At 51.2% G+C, this 27,454-nt stretch overlaps 1 protein-coding gene across 6 annotated transcripts in view; it reads right to left on the bottom strand.

The window, feature by feature from the left end:
- LOC127915300 (CSC1-like protein 2) overlaps nt 1-27,454 on the bottom strand; it is a 174,249-nt gene that overhangs the window by 74,128 nt on the left and 72,667 nt on the right. For all 6 annotated transcript variants that reach the window (XM_052495196.1, XM_052495180.1, XM_052495195.1 and 3 more), the window contains 7 exons: nt 24,784-24,937; nt 22,608-22,714; nt 12,716-12,802; nt 11,976-12,041; nt 10,292-10,454; nt 7,775-7,880; nt 3,108-3,275 (listed from right to left, as the gene is read on the bottom strand). In XM_052495196.1, the coding sequence (XP_052351156.1) occupies nt 3,108-3,275; nt 7,775-7,880; nt 10,292-10,454; nt 11,976-12,041; nt 12,716-12,802; nt 22,608-22,714; nt 24,784-24,937 (851 nt within the window). The remainder of the gene's footprint in view (nt 1-3,107; nt 3,276-7,774; nt 7,881-10,291; nt 10,455-11,975; nt 12,042-12,715; nt 12,803-22,607; nt 22,715-24,783; nt 24,938-27,454) is intronic.

Consider the following 27,454-nt stretch of genomic DNA (forward strand, 5'->3'; position numbering starts at 1 on the left):
GAGGTACTGCATCTCAGTGCTAGAGGCGTCACTACAGACCCTGGTTCAGTGGGGCGTCACTACAGACCCTGGTTCAGTGGTCTGAGGTACTGCATCTCAGTGCTAGAGGCGTCACTACAGACCCTGGTTCAGTGGGGCGTCACTACAGACCCTGGTTCAGTGGGGCGTCACTACAGACCCTGGTTCAGAGGTCTGAGGCACTGCATCTCAGTGCTAGAGGCATCACTACAGACCCTGGTTCAGTGGGGCGTCACTACAGTCCCTGGTTCAGTGGTCTGAGGTACTGCATTTCAGTGCTAGAGGTGTCACTACAGACCCTGGTTCAGTGGTCTAAGGCACTGCATCTCAGTGCTAGAGGCGTCACTACAGACCCTGGTTCAGTGGGGCGTCACTACAGACCCTGGTTCATTGGTCTGAGGCACTGCATCTCAGTGCTAGAGGTGTGACTACAGACACGGGTTCAGAGGGGCGTCACTACAGACCCTGGTTCAGTGGTCTAAGGCACTGCATCTCAGTGCTAGAGGCGTCACTACAGACCCTGGTTCAGTGGTCTGAGGTACTGCATCTCAGTGCTAGAGGCGTCACTACAGACCCTGGTTCAGTGGGGCGTCACTACAGACCCTGGTTCATTGGTCTGAGGCACTGCATCTCAGTGCCAGAGGTGTGACTACAGACCCTGGTTCAGTGGTCTGAGGTACTGCATCTCAGTGCTAGAGGCGTCACTACAGACCCTGGTTCAGTGGTCTGAGGTACTGCATCTCAGTGCTAGAGGCGTCACTACAGACCCTGGTTCAGTGGTCTGAGGTACTGCATCTCAGTGCTAGAGGCGTCACTACAGACCCTGGTTCAGTGGGGCGTCACTACAGACCCTGGTTCAGTGGTCTGAGGTACTGCATTTCAGTGCTAGAGGCGTCACTACAGACCCTGGTTCAGTGGTCTAAGGCACTGCATCTCAGTGCCAGAGGTGTGACTACAGACCCTGGTTCAGTGGTCTAAGGCAATGCATCTCAGTGCTAGAGGTGTCACTACAGACCCTGGTTCAGTGGTCTGAGGTACTGCATCTCAGTGCGAGAGGCGTCACTACAGACCCTGGTTCAGTGGGGCGTCACTACAGAGCCTGGTTCAGCGGTCTAAGGCACTGCATCTCAGTGCTAGAGGCGTGACTACAGACCCTGGTTCAGTGGGGCGTCACTACAGACCCTGGTTCAGAGGTCTGAGGTACTGCATCTCAGTGTTGGAGGCGTGACTACAGACCCTGGTTCAGTGGGGCGTCACTACAGACCCTGGTTCGGTAGTCTGAGGTACTGCATCTCAGTGCTAGAGGCGTCACTACAGACCCTGGTTCAGAGGTTTGAGGCACTGCATCTCAGTGCTAGAGGCGTCACTACAGACCCAGGTTCAGAGGGGTGTCACTACAGACCCTGGTTCAGTGGTCTGAGGTACTGCATCTCAGTGCTAGAGGCGTCACTACAGACCCTGGTTCAAAGGGGTGTCACTACAGACCCTGGTTCAGTGGTCTGAGGTACTGCATCTCAGTGCTAGAGGCGTCACAACAGACCCTGGTTCAGTGGGGCGTCACTACAGACCCTGGTTCAGAGGTCTGAGGTACTGCATCTCAGTGCTACAGGTGTCACAGACCCTGGTTCAGTGGTCTGAGGCGTCACAGAGGTGTGATTACAGACCCTGGTTCAGTGGTCTGAGGTACTGCATCTCAGTGCTAGAGGCGTCACTACAGACCCTGGTTCAGTGGTCTGAGGTACTGCATCTCAGTGCTAGAGGCGTCACTACAGACCCTGGTTCAGTGGGCCGTCACTACAGACCCTGGTTCAGTGGTCTGAGGTACTGCATCTCAGTGCTGGAGGCGTCACAACAGACCCTGGTTCAGTGGGGCGTCACTACAGACCCTGGTTCAGTGGTCTGAGGAACTGCATCTCAGTGCTAGAGGCGTGACTACAGACCCTGGTTCAGTGGTCTGAGGCACTGCATCTCAGTGCTAGAGGCGTCACTACAGACCCTGGTTCAGTGGGGTGTCACTACAGACCCTGGTTCAGTGGTCTGAGGTACTGCATCTCAGTGCTAGAGGCGTCACTACAGACCCTGGTTCAGTGGTCTGAGGTACTGCATCTCAGTGCTAGAGGCGTCACTACAGACCCTGGTTCAGTGGGCCGTCACTACAGACCCTGGTTCAGTGGTCTGAGGTACTGCATCTCAGTGCTGGAGGCGTCACAACAGACCCTGGTTCAGTGGGGCGTCACTACAGACCCTGGTTCAGTGGTCTGAGGAACTGCATCTCAGTGCTAGAGGCGTGACTACAGACCCTGGTTCAGTGGTCTGAGGCACTGCATCTCAGTGCTAGAGGCGTCACTACAGACCCTGGTTCAGTGGTCTGAGGTACTGCATCTCAGTGCTAGAGGCGTCACTACAGACCCTGGTTCAGTGGTCTGAGGTACTGCATCTCAGTGCTAGAGGCGTCACTACAGACCCTGGTTCAGTGGTCTGAGGCACTGCATCTCAGTGCTAGAGGCGTCACTACAGACCCTGGTTCAGTGGTCTGAGGTACTGCATCTCAGTGCTAGAGGTGTCACTACAGACCCTGGTTCAGAGGTCTGAGGTACTGTATCTCAGTGCTAGAGGCGTCACTACAGACCCTGGTTCAGAGGTCTGAGGCACTGCATCTCAGTGCTAGAGGCGTCACTACAGACCCTGGTTCAGAGGGGCGTCACTACAGACCCTGGTTCAGAGGGGCGTCACTACAGACCCTGGTTCATTGGTCTGAGGTACTGCATCTCAGTGCTAGAGGCGTGACTACAGACCCTGGTTCAGTGGTCTGAGGTACTGCGTCTCAGTGCAAGAGTCATCACTACAGACGATGGTTCGATTCCAGGCTGTATCATAAACGGCTGCGATTGGGAATCCCATTGGGCGGCGTACAATTGGCCCAGCGTCATTAGGGTTTTCCCGGGGGTAGGCCGCCATTGTAAATAAGACATTGTTCTTAACTGACTTGAAAAGTTAAATAAAGGATAAATAAATTAACGTGACACACCCTATAAATATGAGATAGCCAGGTTGTGACCCAGAACGGCCACTAGGTGGCGACCTCGTACCTGTGCGGAGAGTGGAGAAGAACAGGAGCCAGAAGAGACAGAGGATAGGTGCTGCCACCACCTGGTTGACGGCCCCAGAGTGGATCTTCTTGTCCAGCTTGGAGGGAAGGTAGGCATAGTACATGTTGTAGCGATCTGCCAGGTGCTTCAACAGCATGTACATCAGACCTGGGAGAGGGAGGGAGGGGAGGGAGGGGGAGCGGAGAGAGAGGAGGTGGAGGAGAGAGAGAGAGAGGAGAGGGAGGAAGGGGGAGCGGAGAGAGAGAGGGAGAGAGAGAGGAGAGGGAGGGGGAGTGGAGAGAGAGAGAGGAGGTGGAGGAGAGAGAGAGGAGAGGAGAGGGAGGAAGGGGAGGAAGAGAGAGAGAGAGAGGAGAGGGAGGAAGGTGGAGAGAGAGAGAGGAGAGGGAGGAAGGTGGAGGAGAGAGAGAGAGGAGAGGGAGGAAGGTGGGAGGAGAGAGAGAGAGGAGAGGGAGGAAGTTGGAGGAGAGAGAGAGAGAGAGAGGGGGGGAGGAAGGTGGAGGAGAGAGAGAGAGGAGAGGGAGGAAGGTGGAGGAGAGAGAGAGAGAGGAGAGGGAGGAAGTTGGAGGAGGAGAGATAGAGGGAGGGGAGGGAGGAAGGTGGAGGAGAGAGAGAGAGAGGAGAGGGAGGAAGGTGGAGGAGGAGAGATAGAGAGAGGAGAGGGAGGAAGGTGGAGGAGGAGAGATAGAGAGAGGAGAGGGAGGAAGGTGGAGGAGAGAGAGAGGAGAGGGAGGAAGGTGGAGGGAGAGAGAGAGAGAGAGAGGAGAGGGAGGAAGGTGGAGGTGGAGAGAGAGAGAGAGAGGAGAGGGAGGAAGGTGGAGGAGAGAGAGAGGAGAGGGAGGAAGGTGGAGGAGAGAGAGAGGAGAGAGGGGAAGGTGGAGGTGGAGAGAGAGAGAGAGGAGAGGGAGGAAGGTGGAGGAGAGAGAGAGGAGAGGGAGGAAGGTGGAGAGAGAGAGAGAGAGAGAGGGAGGGAGGAAGGTGGAGAGAGAGAGAGAGAGGAGAGGGAGGAAGGTGGAGGAGAGAGAGAGGAGAGGGAGGAAGGTGGAGGAGAGAGAGAGGAGAGGGAGGAAGGTGGAGGAGAGAGAGAGGAGAGGGAGGAAGGTGGAGGAGAGAGAGAGAGAGGAGAGGGAGGAAGGTGGAGGAGAGAGAGAGAGAGGAGAGGGAGGAAGGTGGAGGAGAGAGAGAGAGGAGAGGGGAGGAAGGTGGAGGAGAGGAGGTGGAGAGAGAGAGAGAGGGAGGAAGGTGGAGGAGAGAGAGGAGAGGGAGGAAGGTGGAGGAGAGAGAGAGGAGAGGGAGGAAGGTGGAGGAGAGAGAAAGAGAGAGAAAGGGAGGAAGGTGGAAAAGGAGAGGGAGGAAGGTAGGAGAGAGAGAGAGGAGAGAGAGAGAGAAGGGGAGAGAGAAAGGGAGGAAGGTGGAGGTGGAGAGAGAGAGGAGAGGGAGGAAGGTGGAGGAGAGAGAGAGAGGAGAGGGAGGAAGGTGGAGGAGAGAGAGGAGAGGGAGGGAGGAAGGTGGAGGAGAGAAAGAGAGAGGAAGGGAGGAAGGTGGAGGAGAGAGAGAGAGATGAAAGGGAGGAAGGTGGAGGAGAGAGAAAGAGAGAGAAAGGGAGAAGGTGGAGGAGAGAGAAAGAGAGAGGAAAGGGAGGAAGGTGGGGAGAGAGAAAGAGAGAGGAAAGGAGGAAGGTGGAAAAGAGAGAGGAAAGGGAGGAAGGTGGAGGTGGAGAAAGAGAGAGGAAGGGAGGAAGGTGGAGGAGAGAGAGAGAGGGAGGAAGGGAGGAAGGTGGAGGAGAGAGAGAGAGAGGAAAGGGAGGAAGGTGGAGGAGAGAGAAAGAGAGAGGAGAGGGAGGAAGGTGGAGGAGAGAGAGAGAGAGAGGAGAGGGAGGAAGGTGGAGGAGAGAGAGAGAGGAGAGGGAGGAAGTTGGAGGAGGAGAGAGAGAGAGGAGAGGGAGGAAGTTGGAGGAGGAGAGAGAGAGAGGAGGAAGTTGGAGGAGGAGAGAGAGAGAGGAGAGGGAGGAAGGCAGAGAAGAGAAAGAGTGCGAGTGAGCAAAAGAGAGAAAGAGGGAGGGAGAGAGGGCGAGAAAGGGGGAGGTGGGAGGAGAGCGAGAAAGAGGAGCAGAGAGTGAGTCTAACCATCTTCTCCATACAGGACCCTACAGGGGTCCTCTCCCTCTTCATTATGGGCGGCAGCTTAGCCTAGTGGTCAGAGTGTTGGACTAGTAACCGAAAAGTTGCAAGATCGAATCCCCGAGCTGACAAGGTAAAAATCTGTCGTTCTGCCCCAGTTAACAAACTGTTCCTAGGTCGTCATTGAAAATAAGAATTTGTTCTTGACTGACTTGCCTAGTTAAAGAAAGATTAAATACATTTTTTAAACAAGTATACAAAATGGGTTCATACATGCAATATTGACTGTCAAACATCGCTTTTATCACTACTCTCATAGCTGTAAAGGTGCAATGATGACCGACTGTCACTGTGCTGTTTAATCTCTACGGCAGTGATACTCTGAGGCCGTGTGATAGAAACCAGTAGTACTCTGAGGCCGTGTGATAGAAACCAGTAGTACTCTGAGGCTGTGTGATAGAAACCAGTAGTACTCTGAGGCCGTGTGATAGAAACCAGTAGTACTCTGAGGCCGTGTGATAGAAACCAGTAGTACTATGAGGCCGTGTGATAGAAACCAGTAGTACTCTGAGGCTGTGTGATAGAAACCAGTAGTACTCTGAGGCTGTGTGATAGAAACCAGTAGTACTCTGAGGCTGTGTGATAGAAACCAGTAGCTCCTCATGAGGCTGTGTGATAGAAACCAGTAGTACTATGAGGCCGTGTGATAGAAACCCCCAGTACTCAACAGGCTGTGTGATAGAAACCAGTAGTACTCTGAGGCCGTGTGATAGAAACCAGTAGTACTCTCAGGCTGTGTCTACCCCCAGTAGTACTCATGAGGCTGTGTGATAGAAACCAGTAGTACTCTGAGGCTGTGTGATAGAAACCAGTAGTACTCTGAGGCTGTGTGATAGAACCAACCAGCTCCTCATCACTGTCTACCCCCCCCAGCTCCTCAACACTGTCTACCCCCAGCTCCTCATCACTGTCTACCAACCAGCTCCTCATCACTGTCTACCCCCCAGCTCCTCATCACTGTCTACCAACCAGCTCCTCATCACTGTCTACCCCTCAGCTCCTCATCACTGTCTACCCCCCCAGCTCCTCATCACTGTCTACCCCCCAGCTCCTCATCACTGTCTACCCCCCCAGCTCCTCATCACTGTCTACCCCCCAGCCTCAACACTGTCTACCAACCAGCTCCTCATCACTGTCTACCCCCCAGTTCCTCAACACTGTCTACCCCCCAGCTCCCCATCACTGTCTACCCCCCAGCTCCCCATCACTGTCTACCCCCCAGCTCCCCATCACTGTCTACCCCCAGCTCCTAGGGGATCACTGTCTACCCCCAGCCCCCAACACTGGTTGGGATGAGCTCCCCAACACTGATGCTGCCCCCAGCTCCCCAGGGGATGACTGACCACAGCTAGTGGCCCCCCAGCTCCCCAACACTGGTCTAGGGGCCCCCCAGCTGACCCATCACTAGTCTGGTTACCCCTCAGCTGGCTGACCACAGCTACCCCCCCAGCTCTACCCTAACCAGCGGCTGGTTAGGGGATGATGCTGGCTGACCACAGCTGAGTAGACTAGCGGCTGGTTAGGGGATGATGCTGGCTGACCACAGCTGAGTAGACTAGCGGCTGGTTAGGGGATGATGCTGGCTGACCACAGCTGAGTAGACTAGCGGCTGGTTAGGGGATGATGCTGGCTGACCACAGCTGAGTAGACTAGCGGCTGGTTAGGGGATGATGCTGGCTGACCACAGCTGAGTAGACTAGCGGCTGGTTAGGGGATGATGCTGGCTGACCACAGCTGAGTAGACTAGCGGCTGGTTAGGGGATGATGCTGGCTGACCACAGCTGAGTAGACTAGCGGCTGGTTAGGGGATGATGCTGGCTGACCACAGCTGAGTAGACTAGCGGCTGGTTAGGGGATGATGCTGGCTGACCACAGCTGAGTAGACTAGTGGCTGGTTAGGGGATGATGCTGGCTGACCACAGCTGAGTAGACTAGCGGCTGGTTAGGGGATGATGCTGGCTGACCACAGCTGAGTAGACTAGTGGCTGGTTAGGGGATGATGCTGGCTGACCACAGCTGAGTAGACTAGTGGCTGGTTAGGGGATGATGCTGGCTGACCACAGCTGAGTAGACTAGTGGCTGGTTAGGGGATGATGCTGGCTGACCACAGCTGAGTAGACTAGTGGCTGGTTAGGGGATGATGCTGGCTGACCACAGCTGAGTAGACTAGCGGCTGGTTAGGGGATGATGCTGGCTGACCACAGCTGAGTAGACTAGCGGCTGGTTAGGGGATGATGGTGGCTGACCACAGGTGAGTAGACTAGACGGCTGGTTAGGGGATGATGCTGGCTGATCACAGCTGAGTAGACTAGCGGCTGGTTAGGGGATGATGCTGGCTGACCACAGCTGAGTAGACTAGCGGCTGGTTAGGGGATGATGCTGGCTGACCACAGCTCACCGAAGGGGACGATGAGTCAGGACAATACATCATCTCACTAAACCAGTTAGTAACCGTGGATCTCAGCTCACCGAAGGGGACGATGATTGGACAGGTGATGCTGTATGTCATGACCACAGTGAAGACGCACATCATCCAGGCATAGGCCGCCCCGAACTGGAACTCATACGCCTGGTGCTGCAGAGCATAGAAATATAGTTATAGACCTGGAACTCATACGCCTGGTGCTGCAGAGCATAGAAATAGAGTTATAGAACTGGAACTCATACGCCTGGTGCTGCAGAGCATAGAAATAGAGTTATAGAACTGGAACTCATACGCCTGGTGCTGCAGAGCATAGAAATAGAGTTATAGAACTGGAACTCATACGCCTGGTGATGCAGGGCATAGAAATAGAGTTATAGAACTGGAACTCATACGCCTGGTGATGCAGGGCATGGAAACAGAGTTATAGAACTGGAACTCATACGCCTGGTGCTGCAGAGCATAGAAATAGAGTTATAGAACTGGAACTCATACGCCTGGTGATGCAGGGCATAGAAATAGAGTTATAGAACTGAAACTCATACGCCTGGTGCTGCAGAGCATAGAAATATAGTTATAGACCTGGAACTCATACGCCTGGTGCTGCAGAGCATAGAAATAGAGTTATAGAACTGGAACTCATACGCCTGGTGCTGCAGAGCATAGAAATAGAGTTATAGAACTGGAACTCATACGCCTGGTGTTGCAGGGCATAGAAATAGAGTTATAGAACTGGAACTCATACGCCTGGTGCTGCAGAGCATAGAAATAGAGTTATAGAACTGGAACTCATACGCCTGGTGATGCAGGGCATGGAAACAGAGTTATAGAACTGGAACTCACACGCCTGGTGCTGCAGAGCATAGAAATAGAGTTATAGAACTGGAACTCATACGCCTGGTGATGCAGGGCATAGAAATAGAGTTATAGCACTGGAACTCATATGCCTGGTGCTGCAGAGCATAGAAATAGAGTTATAGAACTGGAACTCATACGCCTGGTGATGCAGGGCATAGAAACAGAGTTATAGAACTGGAACTCATACGCCTGGTGCTGCAGAGCATAGAAATAGAGTTATAGAACTGGAACTCATACGCCTGGTGATGCAGGGCATAGAAATAGAGTTATAGAACTGAAACTCATACGCCTGGTGCTGCAGAGCATAGAAATAGAGTTATAGAACTGGAACTCATACGCCTGGTGATGCAGGGCATGGAAACAGAGTTATAGAACTGGAACTCACACGCCTGGTGCTGCAGAGCATAGAAATAGAGTTATAGAACTGGAACTCATACGCCTGGTGCTGCAGAGCATAGAAATAGAGTTATAGAACTGGAACTCATACGCCTGGTGCTGCAGAGCATAGAAATAGAGTTATAGAACTGGAACTCATACGCCTGGTGCTGCAGAGCATAGAAATAGAGTTATAGAACTGGAACTCATACGCCTGGTGCTGCAGAGCATAGAAATATAGTCATAGAATTGGAACTCATACGTTTGGTGCTGTAAAGTACAGAAATAAAATATTAGAATGGCAACTCATTCGCTTAGTGTTGCAGAACATAGAGATATAATTATAGAATTGGGAAAACTTGATGATGCAGAGAGACACACGTTAACAGGAGGATATTATCGTATGTCCTTAGGGAAGCCTCAGTTCAACAAAAGCATAGCTTGTCATGGTTGGGGTTCATTCCATTTCAATTTAGGAAGTAAATTGAAATTCCAACTTCCTCATTGCTCTCCTTATTGGAATTTCAGTTTACTTCCTGAATTGATTGTTTTGTAATGGATTTGACCCCGAACCAGTAGCATTTCACCAGAGAGGAAGAAGTGTAGCGGGAGGCTCGACTCCGCCCCCAAATCAGTACATTTATTCTCATTGTTAGAGCGGTCAGTCGACTATCTTGTCACTTTGATATAACTATGTGCATCCTAGTTGCGATGTAGTTAATTATGAGATGTAGTTTATTACGAGATGTAGTTTATTACGAGATGTAGTTTATTACGAGATGTAGTTTATTACGAGATGTAGTTTATTACGAGATGTAGTTTATTACGAGATGTAGTTTATTATGAGATGTAGTTTATTACGAGATGTAGTTTATTACGAGATGTAGTTTATTACGAGATGTAGTTTATTATGAGATGTAGTTAATTACGAGATGTAGTTTATTATGAGATGTAGTTTATTACGAGATGTAGTTTATTATGAGATGTAGTTAATTATGAGATGTAGTTAATTACGAGATGTAGTTTATTACGAGATGTAGTTTATTACGAGATGTAGTTTATTACGAGATGTAGTTTATTACGAGATGTAGTTAATTACGAGATGTAGTTTATTACGAGATGTAGTTTATTACGAGATGTAGTTAATTATGAGATGTAGTTTATTACGAGATGTAGTTTATTACGAGATGTAGTTAATTATAAGATGTAGTTAATTATGAGATGTAGTTAATTATGAGATGTAGTTTATTACGAGATGTAGTTTATTATGAGATGTAGTTTATTATGTGACTGAGGTCTTCCTGGCCACCAGGTGGCGCTTCTCTACTCACCCTCTTGACGTTGCGTCTCTCGGCAGCAGAGCGAGCCAGACACAGCCGGGTCATATACATGAGCAGACCAGGGATCCTCAGCAGATCCATGGCGTTACCGATGAACGCCGACGCGATGACATAGTTCACAAAGAACGCCCCGTTGTCAGGCAGGAACACACACCTGGGGGGGGGGGGGCAGGAAATGACATCACAACATTAACATACCTTTTTCACACTATCGTGTCAACCAGAACCATCCTACGCTGGATTGGATATGTTCTGTTCTAGTCACCATTTCCAGCATGTTTGTGAAACGATGTGGGACGTGTCGCCAGGCCAGTCCAGTACCGGTCGGGACAATAGTGTAAAAGGGGGGTATTAAAGACTAACTTCCTCCTAGAGGACTAAACTAAAACCCACAGAACAGACAGATCCGTAAAGACACAATATGATGATAGAATATGGCTTCTGATTGTCTGATTGTCAGGTGACAATGATCTCCTCTAACACAAACAAGGCTAAGATAAGAAATACAATGTTAGATTATGAGGGATGGGGGGAAAGACAGGAAATGACATCACAACAACAATATTACTCACTGAATCTCAGACCCTAGGCACTTGTGAGACAATTGAATAGGTGTGGTAACTCATTCTAACCCTGTTAGCCAGGTGTGGCAACTCATTCCAATGACTAACCCCCGCCCCCAAGCTCCAACCCCCGCCGCCAGGCTCCAACCCCCGCCGCCAGGCTCCAACCCCCGCCGCCAGGCTCCAACCCCCGCCGCCAGGCTCCAACCTCCACCGCCAGGCTCCAACCCTCACCGCCAGGCTCCAACCCTCACCGCCAGGCTCCAACCCTCACCGCCAGGCTCCAAGGCTCCAACCCCACCGCCAGGCTCCAACCCCCCACAACTCCCCACCGCCAGGCTCCAACCCCCACCGCCAGGCTCCAACCCCCACCGCCAGGCTCCAACCCCCACAACCAGGCTCCAACCCCATGAAATGTTGATCTGGACCTTAAAGTCAGTTTCACTCTTCCCCTATAATCAGGTCTGATTTAGACCTGGGACACCAGGTGGTCTGATTTAGACCAGGGACACCAGGTGGTGCAATTACTGGTCAGTATTCCGGACCTTGTAGGGTAAGATTTGAGGGGAGGGGGGGGCTAAACAAAGACCAGCTGGTTCCATTAGGGACACATCAGAGTATATGGTGCTCTGATTATAGACAGGTCGAAGATAGATAACTGTTACAAACACCACTAAGATAGCCAGAACGTGGCCCGACCAGCCAGAACGTGGCCCGACGAGCCAGAACGTGGCCCGACGAGCCAGAACGTGGCCCGACCAACCAGAACGTGGCCCGACCAGCCAGAACGTGGCCCGACGAGCCAGAACGTGGCCCGACCAGCCAGAACGTGGCCCGACCAGCCAGAACGTGGCCCGACCAGCCAGAACGTGGCCCGACGAGCCAGAACGTGGCCCGACCAGCCAGAAGGTGGCCCGACGAGCCAGAACGTGGCCCGACTAGCCAGAACATGGCCCGACCAGCCAGAACGTGGCCCGACGAGCCAGGACGTGGCCCGACGAGCCAGGACGTGGGACAGCAGAGACCACAGTGCACAAGGTAAAAGCTCAAAGCTCTCTAGATGGCGGGAACCTAGGAAGAAACATAGAGAGGAACTAGGAACTGCTACTTACTCAAACCTCACGGCAGCGTCAGCCAGGAAGCGCTTGTCAAACAGCCATCGGAAGAAAACGTCCAGACTGGAAGGAAACAGTTCAGTTGTCAGAGGAATTGGATTATAATGATTGTATTAGAGTCCATGGGACCATAAAGGGACAGACTCCAAACACTCAAAACAATGGGACATGATGTGAATCTGCTTGGCACTCAGCATTAAGGAGGTGGATTGTGGGTAAGGCCCTGTGATAGACTAGTGTCCTGGTACATCAAGCTGTCTCACTACAGAAACAGGAGATAGTGTCCTGGTACATCAAGCTGTCTCACTACAGAAACAGGAGATAGACTAGTGTCCTGTCCAGGGGGTGTCCTGGTACATCAAGCCGTGTCTCTACAGAAGCAGGAGATAGGCTCCTTGCCCTATGGTCAGGATCTGTGTTCGGGAAACTGTCCCAAAACGTTGTAGCAACGCCAGGATAGTGGGTTCAATTCCCGGGACCACATCTATGTCAAATGTATGCCTACTTTTATATATATATATATATATATATATATATATATATATTTGTTTTACTCCATGTGTAACTCTGTGTTGTTTTTTGTGTCGAACTGCTTTGCTTAATCTTGGCCAGGTCGCAGCTGTAAATGAGAACTTGTTCTCAACTAGCTTACCTGGTTAAATAAAAGGTGAAATAAAAATAAAAAAATAACAAAAAATAAATATGATATTAATTTATTAAAAAAAGACATGTAATACCTGCTGAGTCCTAGAGAGGGCAGCAGTAAGACCATAAAGATGAGGAAGGTGTAACATTTATGCATGGTGGTCCTGTTCTCTCCAGACCTATTAGAATACACGGAAAAGTCAAAACGATCAACATTACATACCCACAGCTCTCTGTGTGGCTCTACCAGGTAAGACAGGTCCCAGATCAGTTTGTGCTGGTTCGCCAAAAATTTCTACATACTGGACCATAGGAGTTGGAATGACAGCACCAAACAGATCTGGGACCAGGCTAACCAGGTGACAACAGAGAATACTTAGTTAATGATATAATGTAGCTCTTCATTCATTATATATAAACATCCACTGATCCACTGGTCCGGCAGCCTCCTGCAGCTGTGGAAGATACTGGTCCTCCTGGGTTTCCCCCCCTCCCAGGAGGAATGCACCCTCAAGCATCACTGATCCACTGGTCCGGCAGCCTCCTGCAGCTGTGGAAGATACTGGTCCTCCTGGGTTTCCCCCCCTCCCAGGAGGAATGCACCCTCAAGCATCACTTTAAATAACTTCCTTTGCGCCGGCCGGTATCCTCTTCCGACCTCGGTGAAGTCATCAAACCGGAAACCGGAGGAATGCTGGCTAAATTCCAGGTGAGAATATGTTCCCTCCCCGCAGAAGTCCAGTAAGAGCTGCCTGCACTGTACCCTGCCTGAGAAAGCTGCAGTAAGGGATGAGTTTCGTCTCTCTCTCGCTGAAAGGCTGAGGGAGAATGAGCCTCTTCTGAGCTCAGAGGATTCCATGGACCCAGAAGTGGGCATCTATCAGCTCAGAGGATCCCATGGACCCAGAAGTGGGCATCTATCAGCTCAGCGGATTCCATGGACCCAGAAGTGGGCATCTATCAGCTCAGAGGATTCCATGGACCCAGAAGTGGGCATCTATCAGCTCAGAGGATCCCATGGACCCAGAAGTGGGCATCTATCAGCTCAGAGGATCCCATGGACCCAGAAGAAGGCATCTATCAGCTCAGTGCTCTGCTCAGTGCTCCACATCTGCTACCCTCCGCCAGCAATGGCGTGCATCATGCAAGAAAATGCAAACAATTTTGCATGCTCTGCAGAACGAATGGTGGACGAATAAGGCACAGGAAATCAAAATGACGAAAAAATGCACAATTTCTACAAACTGAGCGAAAGCCATCTATGGCCCTAGAAATCACTCCATCACTCCCCTGAAAACAGCTGATGGTTTGACTCTCTTGAGCCACCAAACCCAGATCCCGACGAGGTGGGCTGACCCACCAAACCCAGATCCCGACGAGGTGGGCTGACCCACCAAACCCAGATCCCGACGAGGTGGGCTGACCCACCAAACCCAGATCCCGACGAGGTGGGCTGACCCACCAAACCCAGATCCCGACGAGGTGGGCTGACCCACCAAACCCAGATCCAGATGAGGTGGGCTGACCCACCAAACCCAGATCCCGACGAGGTGGGCTGACCCACCAAACCCAGATCCCGACGAGGTGGGCTGACCCACCAAACCCAGATCCGGACGAGGTGAGCTGATCCACCAAACCCAGATCCCGACGAGGTGGGCTGACCCACCAAACCCAGATCCCGACGAGGTGGGCTGACCCACCAAACCCAGATCCCGACGAGGTGAGCTGATCCACCAAACCCAGATCCCGACGAGGTGGGCTGACCCACCAAACCCAGATCCCGACGAGGTGGGCTGACCCACCAAACCCAGATCCCGATGAGGTGGGCTGACCCACCAAACCCAGATCCAGATGAGGTGGGCTGACCCACCAAACCCAGATCCCGATGAGGTGGGCTGACCCACCAAACCCAGATCCTGATGAGGTGGGCTGACCCACCAAACCCAGATCCTGATGAGGTGGGCTGACCCACCAAACCCAGATCCTGATGAGGTGACCACTATGAAGCACTACTCAATCAGCTCCCTCCTACAGACCACTCCATCCTGAAAGAACTGCCTCTCCGTCCACCCATTCAAGACCTCAACCATTCGCCAACCTTCCAAGAGGTGTTATCAGCTATCCGTTCCCTCAAGAACAACTAGGCTTGTGGCGCTGACAGCATCCGGGCAGAGCTACTGAAGAAGGGAGTTTACTGCTACCAGCATCACGGCAGAGCTACTGAAGAAGGGAGGTTACTGCTGACAGCATCCTGAGCAGAGCTACTGAAGAAGGGAGGTTACTGCTGACAGCATCCTGAGCAGAGCTACTGAAGAAGGGAGGTTACTGCTGACAGCATTCTGAGCAGAGCTACTGAAGAAGGGAGGTTACTGGTGACAGCATCCTGAGCAGAGCTACTGAAGAAGGGAGGTTACTGTTGACAGCATCCTGAGCAGAGCTACTGAAGAAGGGAGGTTACTGGTGACAGCATCCTGAGCAGAGCTACTGAAGAAGGGAGGTTACTGTTGACAGCATCCTGAGCAGAGCTACTGAAGAAGGGAGGTTACTTCTGAAAAACATCAGGACCTTTTGATGGCCTTCCACACTGTGAGCAGGGAAATGCTATGGGGTATTCTACTCAAATTTGTCTGTCCAGCAAATGTGTCAACATCCTTTGCCAGTTCCATGATGGGATGATGGCTCGGTTGGCCATAGGAGGGCAAGAGTCTTTTGAAGTAAGCATCGATGTGAAGCACAAACATCTCGCTACACTCGCATTAACATCTGTTAACCATGTGTATGTGACAAATCAAATTTGATCTTCCTCCTTTGTGTGACCCAGTTTCTCCACAAGGAGTTTGAGGACAGCAGCAGTGTTGTGGTGGACTTCAGGCTGGATGGAAACCTATTCAACATCAGGAGGCTCCAAGCAACCACCAAGGTTTTGACGGAGCGGGTTCTTGAGCTGCAGTATGTTGATGACAGTGCTCGTGGCCCACACTCCGGAAGACCTTCAGTCCGTCCTTGTAGCTTCTGTGAGGGTCTTTAGCAGGATGGGACTGTCAATCAACACCACTAAGACAGAGGTGGTCTTCCAATGGAGATCCAGCCCTCCACCCACCAGTGCTTGTCTTCACCATTCAAATCAAATCAAATCAAATTTATTTATAAAGCCCTTCTTACATCAGCTGATATCTCAAAGTGCTGTACAGAAACCCAGCCTAAAACCCCAAACAGCAAACAATGCAGGTGTAAAAGCACCTGGTGGTTCACTGGCAATAGTCTCGTCATTCAAACATCTGGGTAGCATCCTCTCGGAGGATCGCAGCATCGACCTCGAAACTCAAAACAGGATCAAGCAATCATCAGCTGCCTTCTGGAAACTCAGACACGGGGTCTTCCAAAAACAGGGATATCCGCCTCCACAACAAAGTCGCCGTCTATAAAGCCATTGGCTTCACCACTCTGGTTTACAGCCGTGACGCCTGGGCCACTTTACAGCCGTGACGCCTGGGCCACTTTACAGCCGTGACGCCTGGGCCACTTTACAGCCGTGAAGCCTAGAGGTCACTTTACAGCCGTGAAGCCTAGAGGTCACTTTACAGCCGTGAAGCCTGGGCCACTTTACAGCCGTGAAGCCTGGGCCACTTTACAGCCGTGAAGCCTAGAGGTCACTTTACAGCCGTGAAGCCTGGGCCACTTTACAGCCGTGAAGCCTGGGCCACTTTACAGCCGTGAAGCCTAGAGGTCACTTTACAGCCGTGAAGCCTAGAGGTCACTTTACAGCCGTGAAGCCTGGGCCACTTTACAGCCGTGACGCCTAGAGGTCACTTTACAGCCGTGAAGCCTAGAGGTCGCTTTACAGCCGTGAAGCCTGGGTCGCTTTACAGCCGTGACGCCTGGGCCACTTTACAGCCGTGAAGCCTGGGCCACTTTACAGCCGTGAAGCCTGGGCCACTTTACAGCCGTGAAGCCTGGGCCACTTTACAGCCGTGAAGCCTGGGCCACTTTACAGCCGTGAAGCCTGGGCCACTTTACAGCCGTGAAGCCTAGAGGTCACTTTACAGCCGTGAAGCCTGGGCCACTTTACAGCCGTGAAGCCTGGGCCACTTTACAGCCGTGAAGCCTGGGCCGCTTTACAGCCGTGAAGCCTGGGTCGCTTTACAGCCGTGAAGCCTGGGTCGCTTTACAGCCGTGAAGCCTGGGTCGCTTTACAGCCGTGAAGCCTGGGTCGCTTTACAGCCGTGACGCCTGGGTCGCTTTACAGCCGTGAAGCCTGGGCCACTTTACAGCCGTGACGCCTGGGTCGCTTTACAGCCGTGAAGCCTGGGCCACTTTACAGCCGTGACGCCTGGGTCGCTTTACAGCCGTGAAGCCTGGGTCACTTACAGTCGACACAACAAACAGCTTGAGTGATTCCACATAAGTTACCTGCAGTGCATACTGGGATTCACCTGGTGCGACCGTGTGACCCATAGAGAAATACTTGGTAAGACCAACTGTAAGAGTATGGAGGCCATGGTCACCCAACACCAACTATAAGAGTATGGAGGCCATGGTCACCCAACACCAACTATAAGAGTATGGAGGCCATGGTCATCAAGCACCAACTATAAGAGTATGGAGGCCATGGTCACCCAACACCAACTATAAGAGTATGGAGGCCATGGTCCCCCAACACCAACTATAAGAGTATGGAGGCCATGGTCACCCAACACCAACTATAAGAGTATGGAGGCCATGGTCATCAAGCACCAACTGTAAGAGTATGGAGGCCATGGTCACCCAACACCAACTATAAGAGTATGGAGGCCATGGTCACCCAACACCAACTATAAGAGTATGGAGGCCATGGTCACCCAACACCAACTATAAGAGTATGGAGGCCATGGTCATCAAGCACCAACTGTAAGAGTATGGAGGCCATGGTCACCCAACACCAACTATAAGAGTATGGAGGCCATGGTCACCCAACACCAACTATAAGAGTATGGAGGCCATGGTCATCAAGCACCAACTGTAAGAGTATGGAGGCCATGGTCATCAAGCACCAACTGTAAGAGTATGGAGGCCATGGTCACCCAACACCAACTGTAAGAGTATGGAGGCCATGGTCACCCAACACCAACTATAAGAGTATGGAGGCCATGGTCACCCAACACCAACTATAAGAGTATGGAGGCCATGGTCATCAAGCACAAACTATAAGAGTATGGAGGCCATGGTCACCCAACACCAACTATAAGAGTATGGAGGCCATGGTCACCCAACACCAACTATAAGAGTATGGAGGCCATGGTCACCCAACACCAACTATAAGAGTATGGAGGCCATGGTCCCCAACACCAACTATAAGAGTATGGAGGCCATGGTCACCCAACACCAACTATAAGAGTATGGAGGCCATGGTCATCAAGCACCAACTGTAAGAGAATGGAGGCCATGGTCACCCAACACCAACTATAAGAGTATGGAGGCCATGGTCACCCAACACCAACTATAAGAGTATGGAGGCCATGGTCCCCCAACACCAACTATAAGAGTATGGAGGCCATGGTCCCCCAACACCAACTATAAGAGTATGGAGGCCATGGTCACCCAACACCAACTATAAGAGTATGGAGGCCATGGTCATCAAGCACCAACTGTAAGAGTATGGAGGCCATGGTCCCCAACACCAACTATAAGAGTATGGAGGCCATGGTCACCCAACACCAACTATAAGAGTATGGAGGCCATGGTCACCCAACACCAACTATAAGAGTATGGAGGCCATGGTCATCAAGCACCAACTGTAAGAGTATGGAGGCCATGGTCACCCAACACCAACTATAAGAGTATGGAGGCCATGGTCACCCAACACCAACTATAAGAGTATGGAGGCCATGGTCATCAAGCACCAACTGTAAGAGTATGGAGGCCATGGTCATCAAGCACCAACTGTAAGAGTATGGAGGCCATGGTCACCCAACACCAACTGTAAGAGTATGGAGGCCATGGTCACCCAACACCAACTATAAGAGTATGGAGGCCATGGTCACCCAACACCAACTATAAGAGTATGGAGGCCATGGTCATCAAGCACAAACTATAAGAGTATGGAGGCCATGGTCACCCAACACCAACTATAAGAGTATGGAGGCCATGGTCACCCAACACCAACTATAAGAGTATGGAGGCCATGGTCCCCAACACCAACTATAAGAGTATGGAGGCCATGGTCACCCAACACCAACTATAAGAGTATGGAGGCCATGGTCATCAAGCACCAACTGTAAGAGAATGGAGGCCATGGTCACCCAACACCAACTATAAGAGTATGGAGGCCATGGTCACCCAACACCAACTATAAGAGTATGGAGGCCATGGTCCCCAACACCAACTATAAGAGTATGGAGGCCATGGTCCCCCAACACCAACTATAAGAGTATGGAGGCCATGGTCACCCAACACCAACTATAAGAGTATGGAGGCCATGGTCATCAAGCACCAACTGTAAGAGTATGGAGGCCATGGTCACCCAACACCAACTATAAGAGTATGGAGGCCATGGTCACCTAACACCAACTGTAAGAGTATAGAGAATGGAGGCCATGGTCACCCAACACCAACTATAAGAGTATGGAGGCCATGGTCACCCAACACCAACTATAAGAGTATGGAGGCCATGGTCACCCAACACCAACTATAAGAGTATGGAGGCCATGGTCCCCCAACACCAACTATAAGAGTATGGAGGCCATGGTCACCCAACACCAACTATAAGAGTATGGAGGCCATGGTCATCAGCACCAACTGTAAGAGAATGGAGGCCATGGTCACCCAGCACCAACTATAAGAGTATGGAGGCCATGGTCACCCAGCACCATGGAGGCCATGGTCCCCCAACACCAACTATAAGAGTATGGAGGCCATGGTCCCCAGCACCAACTATAAGAGTATGGAGGCCATGGTCACCCAACACCAACTATAAGAGTATGGAGGCCATGGTCATCAAGCACCAACTGTAAGAGTATGGAGGCCATGGTCACCCAACACCAACTATAAGAGTATGGAGGCCATGGTCACCCAGCACCAACTATAAAAGTATGGAGGCCATGGTCACCCAGCACCAACTGTAAGAGTATAGAGAATGGAGGCCATGGTCACCCAGCACCAACTGTAAGAGAATGGTGGCCATGGTCCCCCAGCACCAACTGTAAGAGAATGGAGGCCATGGTCACCCAGCACCAACTGTAAGAGAATGGAGGCCTTGGTCACCCAGCACCAACTGTAAGAGTATAGAGAATGGAGGCCATGGTCACCCAGCACCAACTGTAAGAGAATGGAGGCCATGGTCCCCCAGCACCAACTGTAAGATTATGGAGGCCATGGTCACCCAGCACCAACTGTAAGAGTATGGAGGCCATGGTCACCCAGCACCAACTGTAAGAGAATGGAGGCCATGGTCCCCCAGCGCCAACTGTAAGAGTATGGAGGCCATGGTCACCCAGCACCAACTGTAAGAGAATGGAGGCCATGGTCCCCAAGCACCAACTGTAAGAGTATGGAGGCCATGGTCCCCCAGCACCAACTGTAAGAGTATGGAGGCCATGGTCACCCAGCACCAACTGTAAGAGAATGGAGGCCATGGTCACCCAGCACCAACTGTAAGAGTATGGAGGCCATGGTCCCCAGCACCAACTGTAAGACTATAGAGAATGGAGGCCATGGTCCCCCAGCACCAACTGTAAGAGTAGAGAATGGAGGCCATGGTCCCCCAGCACCAACTGTAAGAGTATAGAGAATGGAGGCCATGGTCCCCTAGCACCAACTGTAAGAGTATGGAGGCCATGGTCACCCAGCACCAACTGTAAGAGTATGGAGGCCATGGTCACCCAGCACCAACTGTAAGAGAATGGAGGCCATGGTCCCCCAGAACCAACTGTAAGAGTATGGAGGCCATGGTCACCCAGCACCAACTGTAAGAGAATGGAGGCCATGGTCCCCCAGCACCAACTGTAAGACTATAGAGAATGGAGGCCATGGTCCCCCAGCACCAACTGTAAGAGTATAGAGAATGGAGGCCATGGTCCCCCAGCACCAACTGTAAGAGTATAGAGAATGGAGGCCATGGTCCCCCAGCACCAACTGTAAGAGTATAGAGAATGGAGGCCATGGTCCCCCAGCACCAACTGTAAGAGTATAGAGAATGGAGGCCATGGTCCCCCAGCACCAACTGTAAGAGTATAGAGAATGGAGGCCATGGTCCCCCAGCACCAACTGTAAGAGTATAGAGTATGGAGGCCATGGTCCCCCAGCACCAACTGTAAGAGTATAGAGAATGGAGGCCATGGTCCCCTAGCACCAACTGTAAGAGTATAGAGTATGGAGGCCATGGTCCCCCAGCACCAACTGTAAGAGTATAGAGTATGGAGGCCATGGTCCCCTAGCACCAGCGGCGCTGGCTTGGGCATGTCATTAGAATGTCTCAGGAGTGCTCGCCGCAGAAGATCCTGTATGGCCAGCTATACTTCAGCCCTAGGGGGGGGTGGTGGGGGGCAGAAGTGCAACATCAAACCCACAGACCTAGAGGACGCTGCTGCCGACCGTTCCAGCTGGCGACAGCTCTGCCAGAGCGGTGGGAGGAGGTGGGAGGAGGTGGGAGGAGGTGGGAGGAGAACAAATAGACAGCAAAAACAGCTCAGGAGTTTGTGGATCTCGTAAATATGAAATGGTCCGGGTGGCTATTTGATTAATTGTTCAGCAGTCTTATGGCTTGTGGGTAGAAGCTGTTAAGGAGCCCTTTGGATCTAGACTTGGCGCTCCGGTACCGCTTGCCCGTACGGTAGCAGAGAGAACAGTCTATGTCTTGGGTGGGCCTTCCTCTGACACCGTCTAGTATATGGGTCCTGGATGGCAGGAAGCTTGGCCCCAGTGGTGTACTGGGCCATACACACTACCCTCTGTAGCACTGCCTAGCAGTTGCCATACCAGGCGGTGATGCAGCCAGTCAGGATGCTCTCGATGGTGCAGCTGTAGAACTTTTTGAGGATCTGAGGACCCATGACAAATCTTTTCAGTCTCCTGAGGGGGAAGAGGCGTTGTCGGGCCCTCTTCATGACTTCTTTGTTGTGTTTGGACCCTGATAGTTTGTTGGTGATGTCGACACCAAGGAACTTGAAACTCTCGACCCGCTCCACCACAGCCCCGTCGATGTGAATGGGGGCGTTTTCGGCCCTCCTTTTCCTGTAGTCCACGATCAGCTCTTTTGTCTTGATCACGTTGAGGGAGAGGTTGTTGTCCTGGCACCACACGGCCAGGTCTCTCACCAAATAATTCACTGTTAACTCAGAAGTGGGAGTCATCATCCGATACAATGGACTAGCATAACGTGTGTGAGTCGTACAGTGTCCAGTGTGTGTATGAGAGAGAGAGAATGGTACCGTGTCCCGTGTGTGTGTGAGTGAGAGAGAATGGTACCGTGTCCCGTGTGTGTGTGAGAGAGAGAGAATGGTACCGTGTCCCGTGTGTGTATGAGTGAGAGAGAATGGTACCGTGTCCCGTGTGTGTGAGAGAGAGAGAATGGTACCATGTCCAGTGTGTGTGTGAGTGAGAGAGAATGGTACAGTGTCCCGTGTGTGTGAGAGAGAGAGAATGGTACAGTGTCCCGTGTGTGTGAGTGAGAGAGAATGGTACCGTGTCCCGTGTGTGTGTGAGAGAGAGAGAATGGTACCGTGTCCAGTGTGTATGAGAGAGAGAGAATGGTACCATGTCCAGTGTGTGTGAGTGAGAGAGAATGGTACCGTGTCCCGTGTGTGTGTGAGTGAGAGAGAATGGTACCGTGTCCCGTGTGTGTGTGAGAGAGAGAGAATGGTACCGTGTCCCGTGTGTGTATGAGTGAGAGAGAATGGTACAGTGTCCCGTGTGTGTGAGTGAGAGAGAATGGTACCGTGTCCCGTGTGTGTGTGAGAGAGAGAGAATGGTACCGTGTCCCGTGTGTGTATGAGTGAGAGAGAATGGTACCGTGTCCAGTGGGCCTCGAAGAAGGCAGAGTAGTATACGATGGTGGGTAGCAGGGCGGAGAAGGCCCACAGCAGCAGGGTGGGGAAGAACTGGGTCACAATGGGGTTCTGGAGGAGGAGAGGAAGAGATGGAGGAGGGGAAGGAGAGGGAGAGAGGTGGAGGATGAAGAAGAGAGGGAGGAGAGGAAGGAGAGGGAGAGAGGTGGAGGATGAGGAAGAGAGGTAGAGAGGAAGGAGAGGAAGAGGGAGGGTGAGGAAGAAAGGGAGGAGAGGTAGAGGATGAGGAAGAGAGGTAGAGGATAAGGAAGAAAAAGAGGAGAGGTAGAGGATAAGGAAGAAAGGTAGAGGATGAGGAAGAAAGGTAGAGGTTGAGGAAGAAAGGTAGAGGTTGAGGAAGAGAGGTAGAGGAAGAGAGGTAGAGGAGAGGAAGAGAGGTAGAGGAGAGGAAGAGAGGTAGAGGAGAGGAAGAGAGGTAGAGGAGAGGAAGAGAGGTAGAGGATGAGGAAGAGAGGTAGAGGATGAGGAAGAGAGGTAGAGGAGAGGAAGAGAGGTAGAGGAGAGGAAGAGAGGTAGAGGAGAGGAAGAGAGGTAGAGGAGAGGAAGAGTGGTATAGGATGAGGAAGAGAGGTAGAGGTAGAGGAAGAGAGGTAGAGGTAGAGGAAGAGAGGTAGAGGAGAGGAAGAGAGGTAGAGGATAAGGAAGAGAGGTAGAGGATGAGGAAGAGTGGTAGAGGATAAGGAAGAGCGGTAGAGGATGAGGAAGAGTGGTAGAGGATAAGGAAGAAATGGAGGAGAGGTAGAGGATAAGGAAGAGTGGTAGAGGATGAGAAAGAGTGGTATAGGATGAGGAAGAGAGGTAGAGGAAGAGTGGTAGAGGATGAGGAAGAGTGGTAGAGGATGAGGAAGAGGTAGAGGATGAGGAAGAGAGGAATGAGAGGTAGAGGATGAGGAAGAGTGGTATAGGATGAGGAAGAGGTAGAGGATGAGGAAGAGTGGTATAGGATGAGGAAGAGTGGTAGAGGATGAGGAAGAGAGGTAGAGGTAGAGGAAGAGTGGTAGAGGATGAGGAAGAGTGGTAGAGGACGAGGAAGAGGTAGAGGATGAGGAAGAGAGGAAGGAGAGGTAGAGGATGAGTGGTAGAGGATGAGGAAGAGAGGTAGAGGTAGAGGAAGAGTGGTAGAGGATGAGGAAGAGGTAGAGGATGAGGAAGAGAGGAAGGAGAGGTAGAGGATGAGGAAGAGTGGTAGAGGATGAGGAAGAGAGGTAGAGGATGAGGAAGAGTGGTAGAGGATGAGGAAGAGAGGTAGAGGATGAGGAAGAGAGGAAGGAGAAGGAGAGGAAGAGGAAGAGTGGTAGAGGATGAGGAAGAGAGGTAGAGGATGAGGAAGAGTGGTATAGGATGAGGAAGAGAGGTAGAGGATGAGGAAGAGAGGAAGGGAAGAAGGAGAGGAAGAAAGGGAGGAGAGGTAGAGAATGAGGAAGAGTGATAGAGGATGAGGAAGAGTGGTAGAGGATGAGGAAGAGAGGTAGAGGATGAGAGGAAGGAGAGGAAGAGAGGGAGGAGAGGATGAGGAAGAGTGGTAGAGGAAGAGGAACAGAGGTAGAGGATGGAGGGGTGGAATATTGCAGATGAAGGTTAACAGTTAAGGTTAGTTATAGTACACAGACTAATGCCCCTTTTCCACTATCATATCAACCAAACCATACTCTGCTGGCTCCTGTCCAGCTCAGCTACAGCATGGTGGGTGTGTAACCAGTCCGGTGGAGGCTTGATTCAGTCGTGTGAAAAGGGTCAAACTGATCTGCATCCCAAATGGCACTTTATTTCCTTATATAGTGCACTACATAGGGAATAGGGTGCACTAAATAGGGAATAGGGTGCACCTAATAGGGAACAGGGTGCACTAAATAGGGAATAGGGTGCACTAAATAGGGAATAGGGTGCACTAAATAGGGTGCACTAAATAGGGAATAGGGTGCACTAAATAGGGAATAGGGTTCACTAAATAGGGTGCACTAAATAGGGAATAGTCTGCACTAAATAGGGTGCACTAACTAGGGAATAAGATGCACTAAACAGGGAATAGGGTGCACTACATAGGGAATAGGGTGCTGTTTGGGACAGACCCTGACATTCAACCTCCTGAGCTTCAGAAAGAGAGGTCAAAGGTGACTCACGTTGAGGTACTCGACAGGCTTGGTGACGTTGAACTTGTCCATGGTGGAGATGATGATGGCGGGGGTTGTGAGGAAGAAGAGGAGGAGGAAGAGGATACAGTTGATGATGAAGCATCTCAGCCACCAGGGGAACCCTCCAACTGACAGATGCTCCCTGGGAGAAACCAGGAGAGGACAGGTCAATCTATCAATCAATAACCAGGGGAACCCAGATGCTCCCTGGGAGAAACCAGGAGAGGACGGGTCAATCTATCAATCAATAACCAGGGGAACCCAGATGCTCCCTGGGAGAAACCAGGAGAGGACAGGTCAATCTATCAATCAATAACCAGGGGAACCCCAGATGCTCCCTGGGAGAAACCAGGAGAGGACAGGTCAATCTATCAATCAATAACCAGGGGAACCCCCAGATGCTCCCTGGGAGAAACCAGGAGAGGACAGGTCAATCTATCAATCAATAACCAGGGGAACCCAGATGCTCCCTGGGAGAAACCAGGAGAGGACAGGTCAATCTATCAATCAATAACCAGGGGAACACAGATGCTCCCTGGGAGAAACCAGGAGAGGACAGGTCAATCTATCAATCAATAACCAGGGGAACCCAGATGCTCCCTGGGAGAAACCAGGAGAAGACAGGTCAATCTATCAATATAGAACACAAAATGATCATCCTTACAGGGTTTATACACATTTTCACAGATTGAAAAGTTTTAAAAAATCCATTACTTCTCATTTACATTTACATTTAAGTCATTTAGCAGACGCTCTTATCCAGAGCGACTTACAAACAGGAAGCAGAGAAAGTGGACATAGAACATATCTACTTCTTCTTAGACTTGCTTCCAATGAGAATGACAGATTTATAACACACATTTCTATGTGAATTTGGTCGGGATGCCCCAAAAAGGTACATATTGCAGCTTTAAGCCTTGAGACAATTGAGACATGGATTGTGTATGTGTGCCATTCAGAGGGTGAATGGGCTGGTAGTAGTATGGTAGTAGGTGCCAGGCACACCGGTTGTGTGAAGAACTGCAACGCTGCTGCTCAGAAGTTTTCAGTGTGTATCAGTAATGGTCCACCATCCAAAGGACATCCAGCCAACTTGACAACTGTCGGAAGCATTGGAGTCAACATGGGCCAGCATCCATGTGGACTGCTTTTAACCAAATGTCCATGACCAACAACAGTCTGCGCCTCTATATACGGAGTCCTCTGTAATTGTTGTGACAGCGACACATTGTTTGTTGTTTTGGCTCTGCACTCCAGCACTTTGGACCTGCTCAAGGAAGGGTACGGCGTGGTCGTTGGAGCCCATTCCCTCAGCTCGCAGTCTGCCGGTGGCTATGCTAGCAGAGATTCCCCCTGACATTCTGACACGGGACAGGACATACAGTGAGTTCCAAAAGTATTGGAACAGTGACACATTTTTTGAGGGGTTTTTGGCTCTGTTCTCCAGCACTTTGGATTTGAAATGACACAATGACAAAAGTGCAGGACTGTCAGCTTTAATTTGAGGGTATTTTCATCCATATCAGGTGAACCATTTACCAATTATAGTATCACTGATATGTGTATTAAAGTATATAGAAGTTTAGTGTCTGGTCCCATATTCCTAGCACCCAATCACTACCCCCTGTCTATAGCCTCTACATTGACTCTGTACTGGTACCCCCTGTCTATAGCCTCCACATTGACTCTGTACTGGTACCCCCTGTTTATAGCCTCCACATTGACTCTGTACCGGTACCCCCTGTCTATAGCTTCCACATTGACTCTGTACTGGTACCCCCTGTCTATAGCCTCCACATTGACTCTGTACTGGTACCCCCTGTCTATAGCCTCCACATTGACTCTGTACTGGTACCCCCTGTCTATAGCCTCCACATTGACTCTGTACCGGTACCCCCTGTCTATAGCTTCCACATTGACTCTGTACTGGTACCTCCTGTCTATAGCCTCCACATTGACTCTGTACCGGTACCCCCTGTCTATAGCCTCCACATTGACTCTGTACCGGTACCCCTGTCTATAGCCTCCACATTGACTCTGTACTGGTACCCCTGTCTATAGCCTCCACATTGACTCTGTACTGGTACCCCTGTCTATAGCCTCCACATTGACTCTGTACCGGTACCCCCTGTCTATAGCCTCCACATTGACTCTGTACCGGTACCCCCTGTCTATAGCCTCCACATTGACTCTGTACCGGTACCCCCTGTCTATAGCTTCCACATTGACTCTGTACTGGTACCCCCTGTATATAGCCTCCACATTGACTCTGTACCGTAACACCCTGTATATAGTCTTGCTATTGACTCTGTACCGGTACCCCCTGTATATAGCCTCCACATTGACTCTGTACCGGTACCCCCTGTATATAGCCTCCACATTGACTCTGTACTGGTACCCCCTGTATATAGCCTCCACATTGACTCTGTACCGTAACACCCTGTATATAGTCTTGCTATTGACTCTGTACCGGTACCCCCTGTATATAGCCTCCACATTGACTCTGTACCGGTACCCCCCTGTATATAGCCTCCACATTGACTCTGTACCGTAACACTCTGTATATAGCCTCCACATTGACTCTGTACCGTAATACCCTGTATATAGCCTCCACATTGACTCTGTACCGTAACACCCTGTATATAGCCTCCACATTGAC

Source organism: Oncorhynchus keta, chromosome 3 (assembly GCF_023373465.1).
Source record: "Oncorhynchus keta strain PuntledgeMale-10-30-2019 chromosome 3, Oket_V2, whole genome shotgun sequence".
Classification (NCBI taxonomy): Eukaryota; Metazoa; Chordata; class Actinopteri; order Salmoniformes; family Salmonidae; genus Oncorhynchus; species Oncorhynchus keta.